The sequence below is a fragment of the Quercus lobata genome, chromosome 2, assembly GCF_001633185.2.
Source record: "Quercus lobata isolate SW786 chromosome 2, ValleyOak3.0 Primary Assembly, whole genome shotgun sequence".
NCBI classification, from domain to species: Eukaryota; Viridiplantae; Streptophyta; class Magnoliopsida; order Fagales; family Fagaceae; genus Quercus; species Quercus lobata.
This window is the reverse complement of record NC_044905.1, coordinates 62,018,140-62,038,336: the sequence shown is the minus strand read 5'-3', so window position 1 is coordinate 62,038,336 and position 20,197 is coordinate 62,018,140. Positions and strand designations below refer to the sequence as shown.

At 37.0% G+C, this 20,197-nt stretch overlaps 2 protein-coding genes across 2 annotated transcripts; both read right to left on the bottom strand.

Moving 5' to 3' along the window:
- Positions 1-5,178: 5,178 nt before the first annotated feature.
- LOC115968059 (uncharacterized mitochondrial protein AtMg00310-like) lies at positions 5,179-5,799 on the bottom strand. Its single transcript, XM_031087264.1, has one exon. The coding sequence runs from the start codon at positions 5,797-5,799 to the stop codon at positions 5,179-5,181; it is 621 nt and encodes a 206-aa protein (XP_030943124.1).
- A 10,811-nt stretch (positions 5,800-16,610) lies between these two features.
- Positions 16,611-17,267, bottom strand: LOC115968042. Its single transcript, XM_031087244.1, has one exon. It carries the CDS (start codon positions 17,265-17,267, stop codon positions 16,611-16,613), a length of 657 nt encoding a protein of 218 aa, XP_030943104.1.
- Positions 17,268-20,197: the final 2,930 nt, after the last annotated feature.

The following is a 20,197-nucleotide window of genomic DNA, read 5'->3' as shown; positions in this document are numbered from 1 at the left end:
TATTTGCTTATTTGCTAAAGGTTGAATAGAGTTAAAAATATAAAACAAAAATGTTAATTAATACAAAATCAAATAATTAATATATAAATTTTAAAATAAAATATAGCACGTTGTTAGGTAAAGAAAAATAATTAATTAATTAATTAGGAATAAAATCTATAGCGAGCTTACCAAAAAAAAAAAAAAAAAAACTACTCAATGTTAGCAGTAGATCTAATTACATTAAAAATATTGCATTTAAGAATTACAAAATATAGCAGTAGATTACAAAATATTGCATTAAAAAAACTACTTGTAATGTCATTAATATTTTCATCTACATTACAAAATATTTAACATAAAAACTTTACAAAAAAAAAATCTTGTGCCCCTGGTTCTTTAGAGTCGGCTATAAAAATCCTGTTCCAAGCCTACAGAAAGGAGATGGTTGTTGCTTCTTTCCATACTATATAATTTAGAGTTGTTAGACAATCCTTTTTAAAAGGAGTAAGGCTTGGAAGCCAATAGATTGATTATTGTGAACTTTAACAGAGTCTTGCGCATTTTAAGGTTTTAAAGATCAGCTTGAAGGGGCAGCTTCATTGTGATTGTGGGTGGCAGTGGAATGATAGTCACAGCTCACAGGGATGATTGGTGGTTCTTTCTGTTAAATGGTGGGGAGTTATGTTAGTGAATACTAACCAATAATGGTACAATTGGTTTATTAGGTTAACTTGCAATGCAAGTGATGACAGCAATAATTGTGTATTCATGCTGAGTTGCAAAAACAAGCTACCTGATTCCCTTCTTAGATTATGATTTTCAAGGACTTCTGAGAGACTGTCCAGATTAAATGCTATAATGTGCTTATCTTATTTTGGTAATTAATTAGTTAGTATTATTATACTACAAAGGCTTCTTATTCTTTTCCCCTTGTTAGAGCATTAGCATTGGAAAATGCTAATGCTATATCTAAGGGAAATTTAGCATTTATAAGCTTAAAACCATCTACATCAGAAAATGGTAAAGGCAAGTATTGTAAATTTTTTACAATACTTGCTACAGTGCAATTCTATCTTTAGAATTGCACTGTAGCAGAATTGTATAAAAAAAATAGTATTTTATCTCTACTCTCTCTCCTCTGTCTCTCATTTCTTTCATTTTGTCTGTGCCCCTCTCTCTCTCGTCTCTGCTCTCCGTCTTCTCTCTCATTTCTGCGCTCTCATCTCTCTCATTTTTTTTTTTTAATGGATTTGGTCCGATGGCTCCAGTGATGTTTTTTTTGGAATGGGTTTGCTCCGGTGGCTCCGGTGATGATGTTTTTTGAATGGGTTTGCTCTCTCATCTCTGCTCTCCATCTTCTCTCTCATCTCTGCTCTCTCATCTCTCTCATTTTTTTGAATGGATTTTCTCCGATGGCTTTGGTGATGATTTTATTGGATGGGTTTGTTCCGGTGGCTCCGGTGATGATGTTTTTTTGAATAGGTTTGAATGGGTTTGTTCCGGTAATGATTTTATTTGAATGGGTTTGAATGGGTTTGCTCCGGTGATGATTTTTTTGAATGGGTTTGCTCCGGTGATGATGTTTTTTGAATGGGTTTGAATGGGTTTGCTCCGGTGATGATTTTTTTTTTTAATGGGTTTGCTCCGGTTTTTGATCGGTGGCTTGGGTTTCAAATCGGTGGTGTGGATTGGTTGATCGGCGGCGTGGATCGGTGGCCTGGCCTGGGTTTTTGATCGGTGGCCCGGTTTTTGAATGGGTTTGTGTTTGTGTGTGTGGCTTGGCTTTGTTGTTGGGTTGTGTTTGTGTGTGGCTTTGTTGCTGGGTTGTGTTTGTGCGTGGCTTTGTTGCTGGTTTGATGTTTGTGTTTGTGTGTGTGTGGGTGTGATGATGGGTTTGGATAGGTTGATCGTTGTATAATGGGTGTGTGTTGTGTGTTGAATCGGTGCTAGGAGAGAGGAATAAAAATGGCTGTTGAAAAGCCTAGGAAAATAAGCTGAACGGTTGGGAAGAAATAATAAAGAATGGGTTAAAAAATAATATTTTAATAAAAATAGAGTTTTGGGATGTAGAGGAATTGTAAAATGGTATGGTATATTGATAAAGTGGTGTTTTAGAATGGTAAAATAGAATAGCATTGAAATTTTCCAATGCTAATGCTCTAGTCTGTTAAAGAAAACAATTTAGACAACGCTAGGAGCCCACCCACTTTTGATAATTACTAGGTATTTGTATATACATACACCTGTGTCTATCCTGTCCTACCTCCTCTAGTCTGAGCACGATGATGGGGTTGTTGGTTATTTTGTACCCAAATTTCAAGCTGCACATGTTGGATTTTTGTGCTTTTTGTTCATGAAAGTAGAGTTACAATATTGTCTCTCTCTCTCTCTCTCTCTAGCTTCTGTAATGCTTACCTGCCTTGCTGGAGCTTTCGGCTTTCTTATTAAAGTAAAAATAAAATGTGCTCCTATTATTTCAGGAATAGTTTTAGAGATGCCATATGCAATGCAATTAGACGAAAGTGAACTAGTAGATTGTGCGGCTCAGTGGCATTGCTAGTTTCTATCTCCATTAGATTTATTAATTTAACAATATAAATACATTATTCAATTAAACAAGATAAATACTATTGCTACTATAATTAAATTGATTAATTGTACTATTGAAAAACTAATTAATTTCTCCAAAAAAAAAAAAAAAACTCTAATTAATTAAATATACATAAGTATAATCAAAATCTAATTGATTATATTTATGTATATTTAATTAATTAAATTCATCGAAAAAGAACATTACCCACATGGAATAATTGTATGCTCACATAACTACCATAATTAAACAATTATCACCAATAGGATTTTTTTCTTTTAATTAAAATTAATTAATCTTTTTACAGACCAATTAAAATTGATCTTTGATTACCCTACACATGCCCATCTATGTTAAGATCATGGATCAACCAATTAAATTTAAACATTAACAAAGTGGGTTCCAGTTAGCTCAACTAGTAAAGTCTCTAATAGTTGTATAAGAGATCTAGGGTTCAATCCCCGCTTACACCAAAAAACTGATTGGTGTCTTGGTCTGATGATAAAGAGCTATCATCAGGAGCGGATGCCATAGGTTGAAACTCTCTCTCAAACATTAACAAATATATATAATACCTAGTGGTCTGAGCATCATTTTATACATATAAAGAGGCCAGTTTTTCTAGAAATTACACTTTGACTACTTATGATATGAATTTTATGTTTAAGGTCATTAATAAAAAAAATTTCAAACCTAAAACTACCATTTTACATCTAGATTTGAAAAAGTGGCAAATGGTGAGATGAAATGTTGCAAAATGGAGTGTTTACAGTTAACAATTACTTGTATGATCTTGAGCATATTTAGGAATTCTGGAGCAAAGAAGTTATTTCTTGGCCCTCTCAAGCTATGCATTGTTGTATCAATGGGAAAAGCACTTCAAATAATGGTATGGAAAGGAAAGGATTATGGAAGAACTTGGAGGTGTTTCAGGCTCAAACACACCTTTGCCATGGATATTGATGGTAGATTTTAATGTAAATTTGCTTGTGAAAAAGTAAGTGGGGGAAGTAGGAATTTTGTCTTCCTTTGAAATAGATTTTGAGCTGTGCAAATGCAACATTGAGATAGAGGCCCACCCTTATGTAGGCTGCTTCTATACATGGAGCAATAAAGGGATGCAGAGAAATTTGTTGCTAAAAAGCTTGATAGTGTCTTAGTCAATATGAACTGGTTGTCTTTTTTTTTTTTTTGATAAACAACATGTGCTGAACTTTCATTAAACAGAAACTAAGTTCATATTTGATACATCACGATGAATTTGATTCTGAATTATGGTAGGAGTATCCTCCACCCATATTGTACAATCATTCACACTTTTGGCATGTCTAGCCAATATATGTGCTACAAAATTACCACTTCAGCTAATGTGGGTTGCTTCCTATGAGTTGAACAGGTTTAGCCCTTGCTGAATTCCTTCCATCAGCTTCTAAATTGACCTACGCATCGGGCATTGCCTCTTTATGGCATTCGTCACCATTTGAGCATCGCTTTCAATGATAATGTCTTTTAGACCAAGGTCCCAAGGTAGAAGAATCCCTTCCTCCACTGCTCTTGCTTCAATCTCCAGGACACCTATCGGCAAGTCCACATTCTTGCACATTGCTCCCATTAACTGTCCTCATTCATTTCTGATTACAACCCCGACCCCACAACTTCCATTTTCTTTGAATACCGCTCCATCCACATTGATTTTATAGCATCCTTGCCGAGGGGGGGGGGGTCCATGGAGGCTTAGTGATGGGGGCTGGCCTTTCTTGAGTCTGTTTTACTTGTCTAACTTCCTTCAATTAGTCCACAACTTCTCTGACAATCACCTCAGGCCTCTTACAGTACCCTTCATGTCTAACTAAGTTCCTATTGTTCCATAGACTCCAAGCCGTAACCGCAAAGAGGTCCCAATCCACTCCTGGGCAATGCTCCTTTATTTCCCACACAATGTCAAGGATGTTCAAGTGAGGCTCAGGCAAAGAATGGAGTTTGGTTTTTGTTTCACTCCACACCGCTGCAGCCACTTTACAGCCCCACAATATGTGTCTTGAGGATTCATATAGCCCACATAGATCAAAGTTATCTTCCTGCCCGATCCCTTTTGCTTTCAACTGAAGCTTTGTTGGCAAAGTATTTTTGGCTGCCCTCCACATGAAGTGCTTAATCTTATTAGGACAATTCAAGTTCTAGATCATTTTCCAAATAGCTTTCATCCTTGACCCATCAAAGCATCCCCCTCTCTCCCCTTGCTGGTTTCTCCTTTCTCCATATTTTTATGCCACTCAATTTGCACTTCTCACATTAAATTTACCATTGGGTGTCCAGGCCTAAATCAGGGAATCATCAAGGAGGCGGGAGCTGATTAGGATTCCCAAAATAACATCAACTTTGTGAGGAAGGAAGATATTCTTTACCATTGCCACATTCCAGCCTCTTCTCCCCGAATCTATAAGACTTGCGACCATCTCCACCTTAGTGTGTGAACCCCTCGAACTCACCACTTTAAAGGACTCCAGTGTAGGAAGCCATCTATCCTCTCAAATGTGTACTAATTTCCCATTTCCAATGGTCCATGTGGAGTTCTTCACAATGATATCCTTGGCTGCCATAATACTTCACGCATAGGAGGGATGGCTGCCCAATTGTGCTTCTTTAAATGGGATGCTCGTGAAATACTTCGCTTTAAAAACTCTATGAATTAGGGAGCTTGGATTTTGTTGGATCCTCCACCCTTGCTTCGCTAGTAGGGCCAAATCGAAGGCTTTTAGATCCCTAAACCCTATACCCCCTTCCACCTTTGGAGTACATAGTTTTTCCCACGAAACCCATGCCATTTTCCTCTCTTTTTCCTTTTGCCCCCACCAGAATTTACTCATCATCGCATTCAACTCCTTGCACAGTGTGTCCGGGAGTTTAAAGCAACTCATCATGTATGTGGGCGTAGCTTGGGCCACCACTTTGATAAGAATTTCCCTACCCGCATTAGACAAAAGTTTTCCTTTCCAACCAACTATTTTCCTCCCTACCTGGTTCTCTATCTTGTTGAAATCTTTCCTTTTTCCCTTGCCAACTAGTGGCGGCAACCCGAGGTACTTTTCATGGTGCTGGATAATTTGGGCCCCAAACTGTTGCTTCACATGGTTCTGCACATCTCTACTGGTGTTTTTGCTAAAAAAAAGGGAGGTTTTCTCCTTGTTGAGCTTTTGGCTTGATTCATAATCCTTAAGAACCTTCATTACCCTGTTACTTTCCTTAACAGTAGCCCTACAAAACAGTATGCTGTCATCAGTGAAAAGTAGGTGGGATATTCTTGGCGCTCCTCTACAAACTGAGATCCCTATGATGTGCCCTATTGCTCTTCCTTTTTCAGCATAGCCTATAGGCCCTCTGCATATATCAGGAAAAGGTATGGAGAGATTGGGTCCCCTTGTCAGAGGCCCCTAGATGGAGTGATCTTGCCCTTGGGTTCATCGTTGATCAACACTAAATATGACACCGTGGTCATGCGCATTATTATAAGAGATATCCACTTGTCATGGAAACCCAAACTTCTCATCATTACCTCTAAGTAAACCCATTCCATTCTATCGTAGGCCTTGCTCATATTGAGCTTAATGGCCATAAGAGCCTCCTTCCCCTTTTTCCTTTGATCAATGCAATGCATCGTTTCAAATTCCACAAGGACATTGTCGGTAATGAGCCTCCTTGGCACAAATGCACTTTGCGATTCATCAATCACTATTGTAAGGATTCTTTTCAGTCTATTAGCTAACACCTTGGAAATGATTTTATATATCACATTGCATAAACTTATGGATTTGAATTCAGTGATTTTTTGGGGTGATTTGACTTTAGGAATAAGGCAGATAAATGTTTCATTAAGATCACTAGGCATCACACCAGAATTTAGTGCATTTAGTACACATTTAATCACATCCGAGCCTACTAAATCCCAATAGTTTTGATAGAATATAGGAGACAAACCGTTGGGGCTTGGAGCCTTTTTAGGGTGCATTTGTTTGAGAGCTCTCCATACTTCCTCTGCCTTGAAATTAGTTAACAACTCCTCATTCATCTCAGTGGTAACTCAGGTATTGATTGCACTCAAACTAGCTTCAAAGCTGGTCGGATGATTCGCCTTGAAAATGGCATTAAAATACTCCAAGATTATACCTTCAATCCTTCCCTGGTCTTCTTGCCACACCCCCTCCAAATTTTGCATACCCACAATTCTGTTTCTTCGGCGCCTTTGACTAGTAGTAGCATGAAAAAACTTTGTATTTCAATCCCCCCATTTGATCCAAAGTGCTCTAGACCTTTGATTCCACATGATTTCCTCCTTTGTCAAAGTCTCATTGATCTCTACTTTTAGCTTTCGGATCTCCTCAGCATTCTCGTGATCACATTCGTGGCTTCTAGCAATTGGAGCTTACCTTGCTTCTATTTGAACACATTATTTATATTGCCAAAAGCCTTCCAATTCCACCTTTTCAAATGTTCCTAATAGCTCTTCAATCTGTCCATAATTTTAATCTCCAAGTCACCTCGAAGTGGATCCTAAGTCGACTCCACCACTTCTTTGCATCCTTCGTCCCTTGTCCACATAGCCTTAAAAAAGAAACGCTTCTTCAACTGAACTCGTGGCTGGCTTCGCTTGAGGGAGAGAGCCAACAGGCAATGGTCCGATACAGACATAAAAAAATGATGAACACAAGCTTCTGGGAATTTCCTCATCCACGCCTCAGTCTCTACCATCCTATCCAACTGGAGCTTCGTCCTTTGATTGCCTAGGCGACCATTACACCATGTAAACCGTTGTCCCACAAAGCCCAAGTCGAACAGCCCATACCTACCTAAACAATCTCGAAACCCCTTCATCTGCCTAATATCTCTATTCGGCCCCCCTGACTTTTCACTATTGTATATGATTTCATTGAAATCCCCAAATACAATCCACAAAAGGTCTCACTGAACTTTTAGAGCTTCCAACAGTTGCCACGAAATGTTTCTTTTTTTAGTTTCGAGTTGGCCGTAGAAGCCTGTCGCATGCCACGGACTTGATGTTGGATCTTCATGCACAATCACATCGATATGGGAATTGGAACAGCTTTTGAAGCTTACCTCAATGCCTTCTCTCCACAATAATGCCAAGCCGCCACTCTGCCCATCACTCTGCACTACAATGCCTTGCGTATATTCCAGTTTGGTTTGAATCCCTTTAATCCTGCTCGTACCAGCCTTAGTCTCCATAAGAAAGACCAGGAGTGGGTCTTTTGCTCTCACCTCATTGGTGAGTGTTCGAACCGCCAGGGAGGACCCTAATCCCCGGCAATTCCATGCTATAATACTCATGGGGCTCGACAGTGCTGTATCGTAGCCACCACCTCACTGCCATCCCTTTCCTTTACTTCCTCTGATGTTGAGCAGGTTTGTTTCATGCCCTTTCTTCTTTTCTGAACACAGACATTTAGGTCCAACTCTTTTAACGGGGTTGGGCCCTCACATTTTTGGTTAATTGGGTCCATCTCATCGTGGGTTGGATCCACTTTTGGCCCCCTTGCCAATCATTTCCAATGCCCGCTTTTAGGGCCCAGCTTTTCCATAGTCCAGCCGAGCTTCGAATTAAAACTCATTGCCATTGGGCCTCGCCCACTATCTAATTTGTTTGGGCTTTCATCCTTGTCTTTTAAATTTGGATTTGGCGCCAACACAAACTCAAAATTTGGCTCTTGTACTTGACATGTTTCTTTTTCCCATTGCATGTCTTCTATAGGTTTGGCCCGGATTATGTGTGAAAGTTCAAAAACGTGTACAAAAACACCTTTGAACGTTTAGACCCCCAAATAACAACTTAATCAATTCAAGCAATATGTCAAACAACTAGTGTGCGGAAACTTAACATATGCTATCAAACGAAATTGATTAAATACTATCTAAGCCATAACAGATTAATATCCACAGCAGATAAATAAAAAGGCAAAGATAGAGAGGAAGGAAGATGCAAACACAAAGACAACATGCGATGTGTTATCGAAGAGGAAACCGAAGCCCTCGGCGAAAAACCTCTCCGCCGCCCTCCAAGCGGTAATCAATCCATTAGAAAATATAGTTGGGATACAAGGACAGCAATAGACCCTCCAAGCCTAATCTACCCAGTGCACCTAAGCCCTCCAAGCTTCTTGCTCCAACGAGGTTACGCCGAACCTTTTTCTTTTCTAGCTTCCCGGATTCCGCTACTAGACCGTAACATCAACCAATGAAGATTGGTTCCTTCCTAACTGCTTCCCAGAAATCCAAACAGCAGTCTCACAATGATGATGATGGTGAGAACCTGGTTTGGTATAAAGCCTCTCAAGGATTTGACAATGGAGAGGAAGAGAGTTGAGGAATTTGAAGAGTCTTTAAGGTATAGATTGTGTGTGAATCAATCTAGTTTTTCTCTAGGGTTTCTCTCTCAAAATTCTCTCTGGAAGCCCTCTTTCAATCGTGGGTAATAGGGGTATTTATACTGGAGTGGAGAGGAATGTGAAACGTCAGGTTTTTACAAAACAGGGGTGGCTCGCGGCTTGACTAAGTCGCGAGATCCAGTCGCGAGATAATCGTATGGCCAGTTGTCCTGTTTTGTCCTGTAGTGCTCCAGCTAGCATGATTGTTCATCTTCCAGCATGCTTGGCACGTGTGCAGCTTCTGGCGGCTTGCAGCCGCGAGTCACCCGCGAGTCCCAGCCGCGACACTCTGTTTTCTTGCACACTCTTGAGCAAACTTCACTCTATCTCACTCACTACCCTTACATCAAACCCACCTAAATACAGGGTTACTAAATGCTGAATTACAAGCAAATTTGGCACGGAATAAAGCCAATAAGATGGTTGAATAAATTCAACCTTACAATGTGTAGGACTAGTGATTTTTCACTGAAAGGGGATACCTGCTCTTTTGTCTTTCCCCTCGACCCATTGACCTTACTACTTTCATGCAACTTCTCTGTCAGCTGTTTTGGAGCACCCAACTTTGATTCCTCCCAGGTAGAGCTACTGCCACCTTGAGAAGTCAGCTTAATCACGTGATCCCTACCTACCTCTATTTTTTCCCAAGACACGCCAGACGACACTATTGTCTTCTCCAGCCTAACTCTGGTTGCCCAGGCTCAGTCTTCCTGGCTTTCTTCCCAACCATGCCTGAGTGGGTCATTCAAGCTCTTTCTGCTTGGTTCTCCTTTCAATCAGGCCCTATATTGAAGGCAACCCTCCACCAGTTGGGCATTCTTAGATGATTCTGGGCATTCTTTTAGTGCATGGCTAAGCAATCCACAACGATAACAAAAATTGGGAAGTATTTTATTTTTAAAGTTAACCCACCTGCACTCACCTCCTTCAATGGTGATTCGTTTGCCTCGAATGAGTCTTTTTGTAACATCAATACAGACCCTCACCCAAAGGCATTCCCCCCAGTGAGCTCCTAATTTGGGCACATTGACCTCCATGACTGTCCCTATTATGGATCCAATCGCCTACCCAGTTTCCCTTGTTCTACTCTTTAGAGGTAGATTGAAAATCTGAATCTAGAAGGGTGACCATTTTAGCTCAATCTCCTTTGAGGTTAACTCTCCTTTAAAGTCTTGGATTAGCACTAGCTGTTTCTCATAGCTCCATGGACACATATCAAGCACTTTCTTCTTATCTTTCCCATCTCCAAACTTGACCAGGAACAAATCCGCCTCTAACTCAAAAATATTAACTCCCATGTTTGTTTTCCACAGCATCCTCAAATTCTTTCTCAATGCATCTAGGCTTATGCTTCTATGGGTCATTATCTTCATAATAGCATAGTTTTTTCCTATCTCTTTTGCTGCTTTGGTACTACTACTTCCAAGCTCAATTCCTTCATCCTCCTCCTCCGTGAAGGATAATTTCCTCCATAACTCTTCAAGCTCTTTTGACATTGTATGCTTCCTCCTTTAGCCACCTAAATGGATGTTATTGCCTAAAACCCCATCCTCGGCCTCACCCAAGGAAGGCCACACTAACTCTTGCAAGAGCTGCAAGACTAACACCTGCTTCTACGTGCACAAGCACACGAGAGCACCCCCAAACCCTTGAACCGATTGTCTTAATAGAGCACACTCTGACAGAGTTTCTTCCTTTTAGTATTTCTTATAATTTCTTAGCCTTATTCTATAGGAAAAGGAAAGTTTGCATGATCTTAGCCTTTAATCAAACATGTAGATGTAGTTGTGGGTTTTCTGTGAATCCGCACAAAAGTGAAGTGTTCTGCGCAGAGATTGCTCCTAGTTTGAAACATAAAATCCTAAATTTACAATTCAAAGAAGGCTCCTTGCCAATGAGATAGTTGAGGCTTCCTCTCATCTCTTATAAGGTCATTGCTACTAATTGCAATGCAAGCCTTTAATTGACAAGATTATTGCTACAATATCATCTTGGACAGTCAATAAACTTTCTTTTGTTAGGCTTGGGAGGCTCAAACTTTTGCGATCAGCCCTGCATAGTATTCAACATTATTGCTCCAACAATATACTCCCCAAAAAAGTTTTTAAAACTAATGACCAAAATTTCAATTCATTTCTTTGGAAAGTTCAGGAGGGTAGCAGTGGTAACTTTAAGGTGTCATGGAAGAAACTTTGCACCCCGAAAAGGGAAGGTGATTTAGCATTAAAGAGAATAGAAGATTGGAGTAAAGTAGGCAAAATAGCTATGTTGAAGTATATTTGGCATCTTTGGGTGACATGGGTGCATTGAAATTTGCTAAAAGATAAAAAATTTTGGACTGCCAAAGTTCCATAGACTTGTAGATGGGGATAGAGGAGGCTATTGAGATTAAGGGGTTGTTGCTAGGGAGTTCCTAAGATTTAAAGTTGGGTACGGCTCCCATAAATATCTTCCTTTATCATGACAGCTGGTGCTCTTTACCAAACGTAGGTTTTTAGAGTCATCTATGATGTTGCTAGTGCTTTGATGCAAAAGTTAATATAGTTAAAACTTAAAAGCAATAGGAGCTGGTCTTGGAGGCTTGCTAGGTTAGAGGATTAGTATCCATTCAAAGTAAACCATTTTTGGTTGAGCTGACAGAAAGGGACAAGGCAGTGTGGTCAATTGCTAATTTTGGGGACAATTTTGGAAACTGCTATGGTTTCCTCTTTATATCCTTTGACATTTCTTCATAGGATGGTTGGCAATAAAAACCAAGTTGAGTACCAAAAAAAGAATGCTGAAATGGGGCTTTACTGGGGATACTCTTTGCTACTTTTGTCAAGGAGGTAGTTATGATAAAAATTATTTTTTCTTTACTTGAAGGATATGGAGTGCTGTTTTGAGGTCTTGCTTAGCGAATGATGTTACTGACTAAGAGGATTTGATGGTATGGGGTATTGATAATCTTTAAGGAAGAGGTTATAGCAGCTTCTAATTATGTAAACTAACGTGGTTGGCTGCTATTTATCATATCATATGTGGGCTCAGAAAAATGCAAGAATTTATGGTAGCTAGTGAGATTAAAACAGCAGAAGGTATAGTAAAGGTTATGAGTAAAGATGTAAAATTTAGATTATGGGACATTATATTGAACAAAGTTCTTTATTCAAATTGGGGATCCCTCATTCGATTCCCTAGGACTCTATGACTTGGAATGTTATGGTAGTTGTTAGTTCCGACATCTATTTGATGGGGTGTAGTGTTGTATAAGAAGATGTTGTAGTGTATAACTAGGGAGGGCTGAGATGCCTCCCCTCTCCTCTCAATAGTTAATTTTAGTTAAAAATACAATATAAACTTGCTAACTTTGTCTAAAAATCATTTTAGTCTTTTTTATTGGGGGGGGGGGGGGGGTAAAATGAACTATTTTTGAGAAAGTGGTAAAGAAGAACTAGATTAAAGAAAAGTAAACCATACAAAGTCTAATGATTGGTACAAAATACGGGGAGGGGGATTTGAATACAAAACAAACAAATCACTATTAAGGTTCCATTCCTTGGCCAAAAAATCCATACAAACGCAATGATTCCAGAAATATAATTGATATCAGCTTCAAAATTCTGAAGAGGGATCTGCAGTAAAAAACTAATGCACTACATGGGTGAGAATCATTAATCACAGTGCAAAGTTAGCATGTGTAATTTGCATTTTTGCCTAAATTTTAAAACATCTAAATAAGGGGAAGAAGTAATCATTTCCCTTTGCTCCTCTCCTTTCCATCCTTACCTGTCTACTTTTCCCTCTCCCCAAATTTCCAAACACACTATTAAACATTATTTAAAATTATGAGAATATTATCTTATAACTACGTTATTTTTTATTTATTTTATAGTATAATGTTATTGGAAGGATTAACTACATTCTATTGCTTGGTATTGGATAGATCTCGAAAAGTTACAAACCTATGACAAAGCTCACATTAATAGAAAATAATTTACAGAATTTTTTTTGTAACGAGAATTAGGCCGCTTGTACAGCCATTGTCACAATGCAAAAGCTATTTGAAATGCCAAATTCAAGGGCGTTATAGAATAACTTTAAGTACGTCCAAGAAAATCGCCTTAATAGAATTGAAGTTTTGTAGGCTTAATGGGACATGAATCCCCTTAAAATAGCTAGGACCTCGCTCACCAAACACAATGGTAACCAAATGGCTTAGGGTGTGACATACATGAAAGTATCTTATGCTTTGAATATATACATCTTCTCTCTTCTAGGTTGTGTCCCTCATGATAGATATGACCCACATATTGTGATTTGTGATAAGGAGAATGTATATAATTGATACCTAAAATAATTATTGGTTATTTAGACTATTATACACAACTGCGCTCAATGTTTAAAAAAAATCAAATTGCTAAAAGAAATGAAAAAGAAAAGGAGAGGTTCAAGGTTCAAGATCGGATTGGAGTTCAATCAGAGGTTAGACCATGATAATATCATAAATAATAAAATATAAATAATTAAGGAATATGCAAGTCCCCCATTAAAGAAAAAGGAGTGAAATTTTTTTAAAAAGAAGCATTGCATGTCCCCTATCGAAAGAAAGGAGGAAGGCATTATAATTGTCTTTGTCAACAAATAAAAGAGATGTTTTAAGAAGGGTTACAAGTCCCACATTAGAAAAATAAGGGAAAATATGTTGGAAGTTTGGGGGGAGATGAGATGAACGGATATAGCAGAGAGGAATGGAGAATATAGTAGACACCCCTTTCCCTTTTTGGATGTTTTAAAAATAAAAAGGGAAGAAAAGGGAGTTCTAGAGTCCCCTCCTCTTTTTTTGTTTTGTATGTTTTCTTCGAGAAGAAGATGAATAGATCCCTCCACTTGTTTGATTGTAAGGTGGAAATAAGAGGAAACGATAATATATATAAAAAAAAAATAGAAAAAATATATCAATTCATTTATAAAGTTTTATACTAAATATTCATTTTGGACAAAATTGAAAGTAGATAAAAATTCATTAGGAATCCTTCCCCTTCCTAACAAGGTGGAATATAAATCCTCACCTCTACAAAGTGGTATCTCATGAAACCGTTTAACCCCCACCAAATACACTATCAAATATTTCAAAAAATTAAATTAATTGAATACATGAGCTAACTTTTATTGGGTCTAGAATTCTTAAATTAAATGAATGGTTTATTCTAATAATAATAATAATAATAATAATAATGTATGTGATGCATAAAAAATTCTAAAGAGAAAAAATGGTCAAGTTTGGTCTTGGTTCTCAGGCTTGTTTTCTTTTCTTTTTTTAGGTCGAATTTTAGCTAAGATCGGACTGACCTTAAGTACTAGTTCATCATTCATGGTTAACTTAGACAAATTTGGTGGGTTCCAATTAACTCAATTGGAAAAATTTCCGATGGTTGAATATGGGATCTGGGGTTCAACCCCACTTACATAAAAAACTGATTGGTGTCTTGATTTGATAATAAAGAGCCATCATTAGAAGCGGATGTCATAGGTTACGAAACTCTCTAAAAAAAACCTTAGACAAATTTCATTTTAGGAAGCAAAAATTATAAGTGAACCCAACACACATGTACACAGAACACATGAGAGCAATAATGGTGAAATTTTTTAAACTAAAACAAACATATAACCTCAAGCTAGCCCTCAATACAATAATGTCCCATTGTTCTAATCCATAATATAAAAAATGTTAAAGGAAAAAGAAATTGAGAGGACTAACAGAACAATGGAGGAACTTATTGGCACCCTCTTTCCACTGCGATGGCATTGATAATTAGCTTTTAGGGCTACGAATCTCGGAGTAATTAATGCTTAAAATGCCCTTTAGACTTTCAATTACCTTAATATATTTCAATACATTTTGTGTTAAAGAAGCATCAAATCTATCAAAAAAACAAACCAGACTTAAGATATATACTCAGCAAAGGCCAATTAATGTTGAATAGGCATGACGTCTTTCCACCTACATATCCTTTTTTCCAATAGTGATAAGCAATTTCAATGGTTCTTGGTACTGTTTTTTTGTTTAATAAACATAAAGCATAGATACCAATATGCTCCTTTGTGCCATGGTAATCTTTGTGGGGACACAACATATCATTTACAATAATATTGTTGCTCAGAACTTTGTGAAGCTCAATCACACATTGGATGATCACTACAGGGAGAGAAAAATTAGTATGTTTTTTCTGTTGAAAGCTGGTTAGACTTTGTTAAGCATACTTTGAATTAATATTGTTTCTTTCTCCTTCTAAAAAGACAGCTACAATTGTAACTTTATTCCTAATTCCCATGGCCTTTGATTCAAAGAGGGCAAGTCCAATAATGTTAGACACGTTTTGAAACTCTTATTGGCTCAATTAGATTGACCAACTTATTTAAATCTCCATTCTTGCTTATATGCATCAGCGAGGCACTAGCATATGCAATCATCTATTCAGATTCTCATTATGGGGAGTGATGAACTGACAAATTGGTGAATTTTCTTGTATTAAATTGACAAATTTTAGGAATCCAAATGGATGGACTGCTTGTCTTTATATAGGGTTACATATCTAATAAATTAAAACCATTTATTTTCTAATGTCTCATAAATGGTTTGTTTTTCTCAATAAAAAAAAATAATAATAAGGGTATGTTTGGGACCAATAATTTAAAGCTAGCCAACCATTTTACTCTTAAAAAGTTAATGGATTATTATAATAGTAATTATGCCTCCTAACATGCACTTTACATTACCCATGCCCTGAAGTTTTGGCTTTATACATGTTTTTTTATTTTTTTTTATTTACGTACATTTTATGATGCATACTTTTTACTATAAGGTCAATATATATACACATATCATTTTGTAATTACTAAGTAATATACTATTTTTCTCAAAAAAAAAAAAAAATAGTAATATACCATTAACTAGATCAACTATAACTACCAATTATTGCCACACAAGTATTTTTGAGGAGGGGAGGGGGGTGAACCCGCAAGACAGATTGTAGAGGGGGCCGGGGTACGTAGATGCCAATCGTACTACAAATAACTTGGTAGCCGCATAAAAATTGAAATAAATAATCAATATTTGGGATGGATTTATGTTTAGAACAAGGGGGCCATGGCACATCTTAGCCTCAAATTTTTTTTTATAGTATATTGCTAAATGCTTTTGTAGGGTTATAAATTTTACCTAATTAATTAATTCAATTACTCAAGTTGATTAATTAATCAAATTACATGTAATAACGTGGAGGCACAAACAAATCACCAAATAATCTAAAGTACAGTAGAAATTAAATTTGATACGGTGATTTGTTAACAAATTTATATTATATATATAGTATAAAAATGAAAATGAACAATTGATTCACACCTATGGCTCCTTCCTAAAACCCAAAAAATAAATAAATATGGTTATTAACACCCAAGTCAGCTAAAATCAAGTGGTGCTAGATGTCAACTATCTCAAGAAATATTTTCAACTTGTGGATAGACAACCAGTGCGTACCTTAATATTCTCAATCAACAATGGAACTTTTTTTTTTTTTTTTTTTGAGAAACCTCCCTTCTCAGGGAGGGAAGAAAAACAACTACTGCAAATCTTTAACAACAAAGCTGAAAACATTTGGAGGCACTTCCTCCATCCAAACTCTTAAAGGAAAAGAAAACCTAGCATCCCTAGCTAGAGCATGGGCTACATGATTGCCCTGCCGCCTTACATGGATGATAGAGGAGGACTGAAAATACCCCCTTATAGACATAAAGTCTTTTACTAAGTGGCCTGTCAATGCATTAGAAACCAACCCCGACTGCAAGCATTTCACCACTAATTCCGCATCCCCTTCAAAACAGACCCGGCTAAAGCCTAGCTCCCTTGCAAACAGAGCTGCTCTTCGTGCCGCCATCATCTCGAGGACCTCAACTGTTGCTGGCAGCCTAACCTTTTCCGACAAAGCCGCCAGCACCTGCCCTTCACAGTCGCGAAGCACCACCCCAATACCGACTTCTTGCTCCTCCCCGAAAACCGCCCCATCAAAGTTAGCTTTGATGGAATTCTCTGCCGGGGGCTGCCACCGCACCAGGCCAGCTTGCACCCCTGCAACCCGCCTCTGTTTTCCCTGCTGGAACTCAGCCAACATGGATGAGGCTAACTGAGCGATTCTAGTACAAGGCTGAGTAGCTTCTTTTGAGCGCAACTTGTTTCTTCGCATCCAAATAAGCCAAGCCGTCATCACAAACACCTCCATATTTTTACCTTCAACAATGGAACTTACAATAGAAAAAAAGAGCCTCAAATTATAAATAGATTAAAAAATTGGTTCCAAAATTACTATATTTCGCCCCCTTAAAAATTTAAAATTGGTCCAAGGATCGAACTCAAAACAAATAGGTCACCTAGCCTATTCATGTGACTTTTGACCTTTTCTGAACATCAAAACATGTTGTTAAACATTTGAGACTATGAAATTTGGGTGTTACCATGTTGTTATTTGATTACACCTAAATGATTTGTTTGTTTGTTTGTTTGTTTTTTTTTTTTTTTTTTTTAATTTGGGAATACAATTATTTTAGAATAAACTATACTTTTGGCTCGTAAAGTTTGAGATTGTTTTCATTTTGGCCATTCATATTTGATTTCGTTACAATATTGGCTATGTCGTTCATTTTTTCTTGTAATACGATTGCCCATAATATGTTTTTTTGCTTACAACAATGAAATTCATGAATTCCATAGTATTTAATTTAGAAATAATATTACATAGAATAATTAACATGAAAGGCATATAACAATCAGATTACTAATAAAAATGAACTACATGACCAAAATAAAAATGAACATTAACTCCTTATTCCAATATGAAAACCGAAGGATAAGGGCTGACATCAAAGACTCATTTGCAAATAATCTCAAAATTTTTAAGTGTGTCAAAAGTGTATTTTAGTTTTTTTTTTTTTTAATTCAAATAATATTGGATATATATTAAATAATAAGTCTGAATTTTATTTGATTTGTTAAATTATGAAAAAGCTAGATTTAATAGTTTTTTTTTCAAAAGAAAAAAATATAAATTATTTATAAACAATTATTTTGTTAATATCAAATAAATGTAACTTTAAATTTTCATTTTAAAAAAATGATTTAGGCATTAGACGCCCTCCAAATAGAAATCCTGGCGTTATCCCAAAACAACATCCTAATATTCTTGTTGATGACGGTGTTAAACACCCCCTAAGTCGAAATCTTGACTTTATCCCAAAATAACATCCTTATATTCTTGTTGATTGATGATGGAAACTAATCACCTTTTCACCCGTAGTTCCTAAGCTCAAACTTTGTAAGATTAAAAAAAGAGGATTATGGGAAGCTAATGATCATTAAACTAGTAATTAAGAGGGGCCAATAAGAGCTAAAAGTTATCAGTCAACTAATGAATTAATGACATATTAATTTATTGTTTGTGATTAACTAATTATACTTACAAAGGTTTAAACCACATATATTCCATTAATGTTTCTCCATACCATTTCCACCACCCATATATAAAGTCACAGAAACCACCATTTCTTCATACAATCAAATCAAAGGCTTCTTTCTTTCTATGTGATAAATAATTGTAACGCTTTGGGCTAGGTGGTTGGGAGATGGGTTATTTTGGTGCAACCGGATCAATTAGTCATGTTAATATATTGAAAGGGTTTGTATGGGAAGGTGACAGAAGAGAGTGAGCACACAAGTTATTTTCTTGCATGTCCATGCTTGAACTATGTGTGCTCATCCTCTATCTGTCGCCCACCTCTCTCTCTCTCTCTCTCTCTCTCTCTCAAATTATTGCTTCTGTCTACACACTTCAGGAACATGTAGATTGATATGTAATAGTTTTAAAGCAATTTGACAAATAGTGTTGTGGTCCAAAACGAGTTAAGTAGAATAGGCCTTTAATAAGTCAGCACAAGCTTCACCATTGTGGCGTACGTAGGAGGAAACCAAACCAGGTTAGCTTAATAGCTTTGCTATTTAAGTATGGGACAATACCGAAATAAGGGCAGTGTTTATTAAAGAAGACAGTTTATCTTCTAATTGATTCAAAGCTGTGAGTCTACTTCTTGTTGGGATAGTCCCTAAAGAGAGAGCCTAACAAAGCTGAGGGAACAATCATTGAGAGTTATCTCCATTTTACACAAAAATGGCTAGCGAAGAAAAGCTTCACGTAGCAAATATTTCCATGGCTAGCTTATGGCCACATAATTCCATATCTTGAGCTCTCCAAGTTCTTAACTCAAAAGGGTCATAAAGTTTCCTTCATCTCCACCCCTAAAATCATTTCATCGCCTCCCAAATTTTGTTGCCACTGATAAACTTAGTAGAGCTTCTTTTACCCTACATTAATGGCTTGCCTCAAACTGCCGAGTCCACCTCCGAGTTATAGACTCATCAAGTCACAAACCTCAAAAAAGCCTATGACATGCTCGAGCCCCATCTGACTCAGTTTCTCCAGAACTCGGATGTTAACTACCAATTATTGCCACACAAATATTTTTTTGGAGGGGAGTTGGGAGATGGGTGAACCCACAATATGCGAATATTGGATTGGAGAGGGTGGTAGATGCCAATTGAACTACAAGTTCCTGGGTAACGGCACAAAAATTGAAATAAATAGTCAATATTTGGGATGGATTTATGTTTAGAACAAGGAGAGCTATGGCCCCTCTTAGCCTCAAAATTTTTTTTTTTTCTAATATATTTCTAAATTCTTTTATAGTATATTTGTTTTTGAAAAATTATATTATAAAAATGAAAATGAACGATTGACCCACAACTATGGCTCCTTCCTTAAAAAAATAAATAAAGAAATACAATTTAATTATTAATAACTAATTAAGCTAAAGTTGTCAACTATCTCAAGAAATATTTTCAACTCGTGGACAAACCGCCAATACCTCAAGATTGATGGAACTTAAAAAAGGACCTCGAATTATAAATAGATTTAAAAAATTGGTTCAAAATTACTATATTTGGCCCTCTCAAAAATTTAAAATTGTCCAAGGACTCAAAACAAATAGGTCACCTAGCCTATTCATGTGATTTTGCACAATGAAACCTTGTGTCTATGTGGTGTGTGTATTTTTTACATTTTGTGAACCTCAAAACAGGTTAAACATTTGGGACTCTGAAATT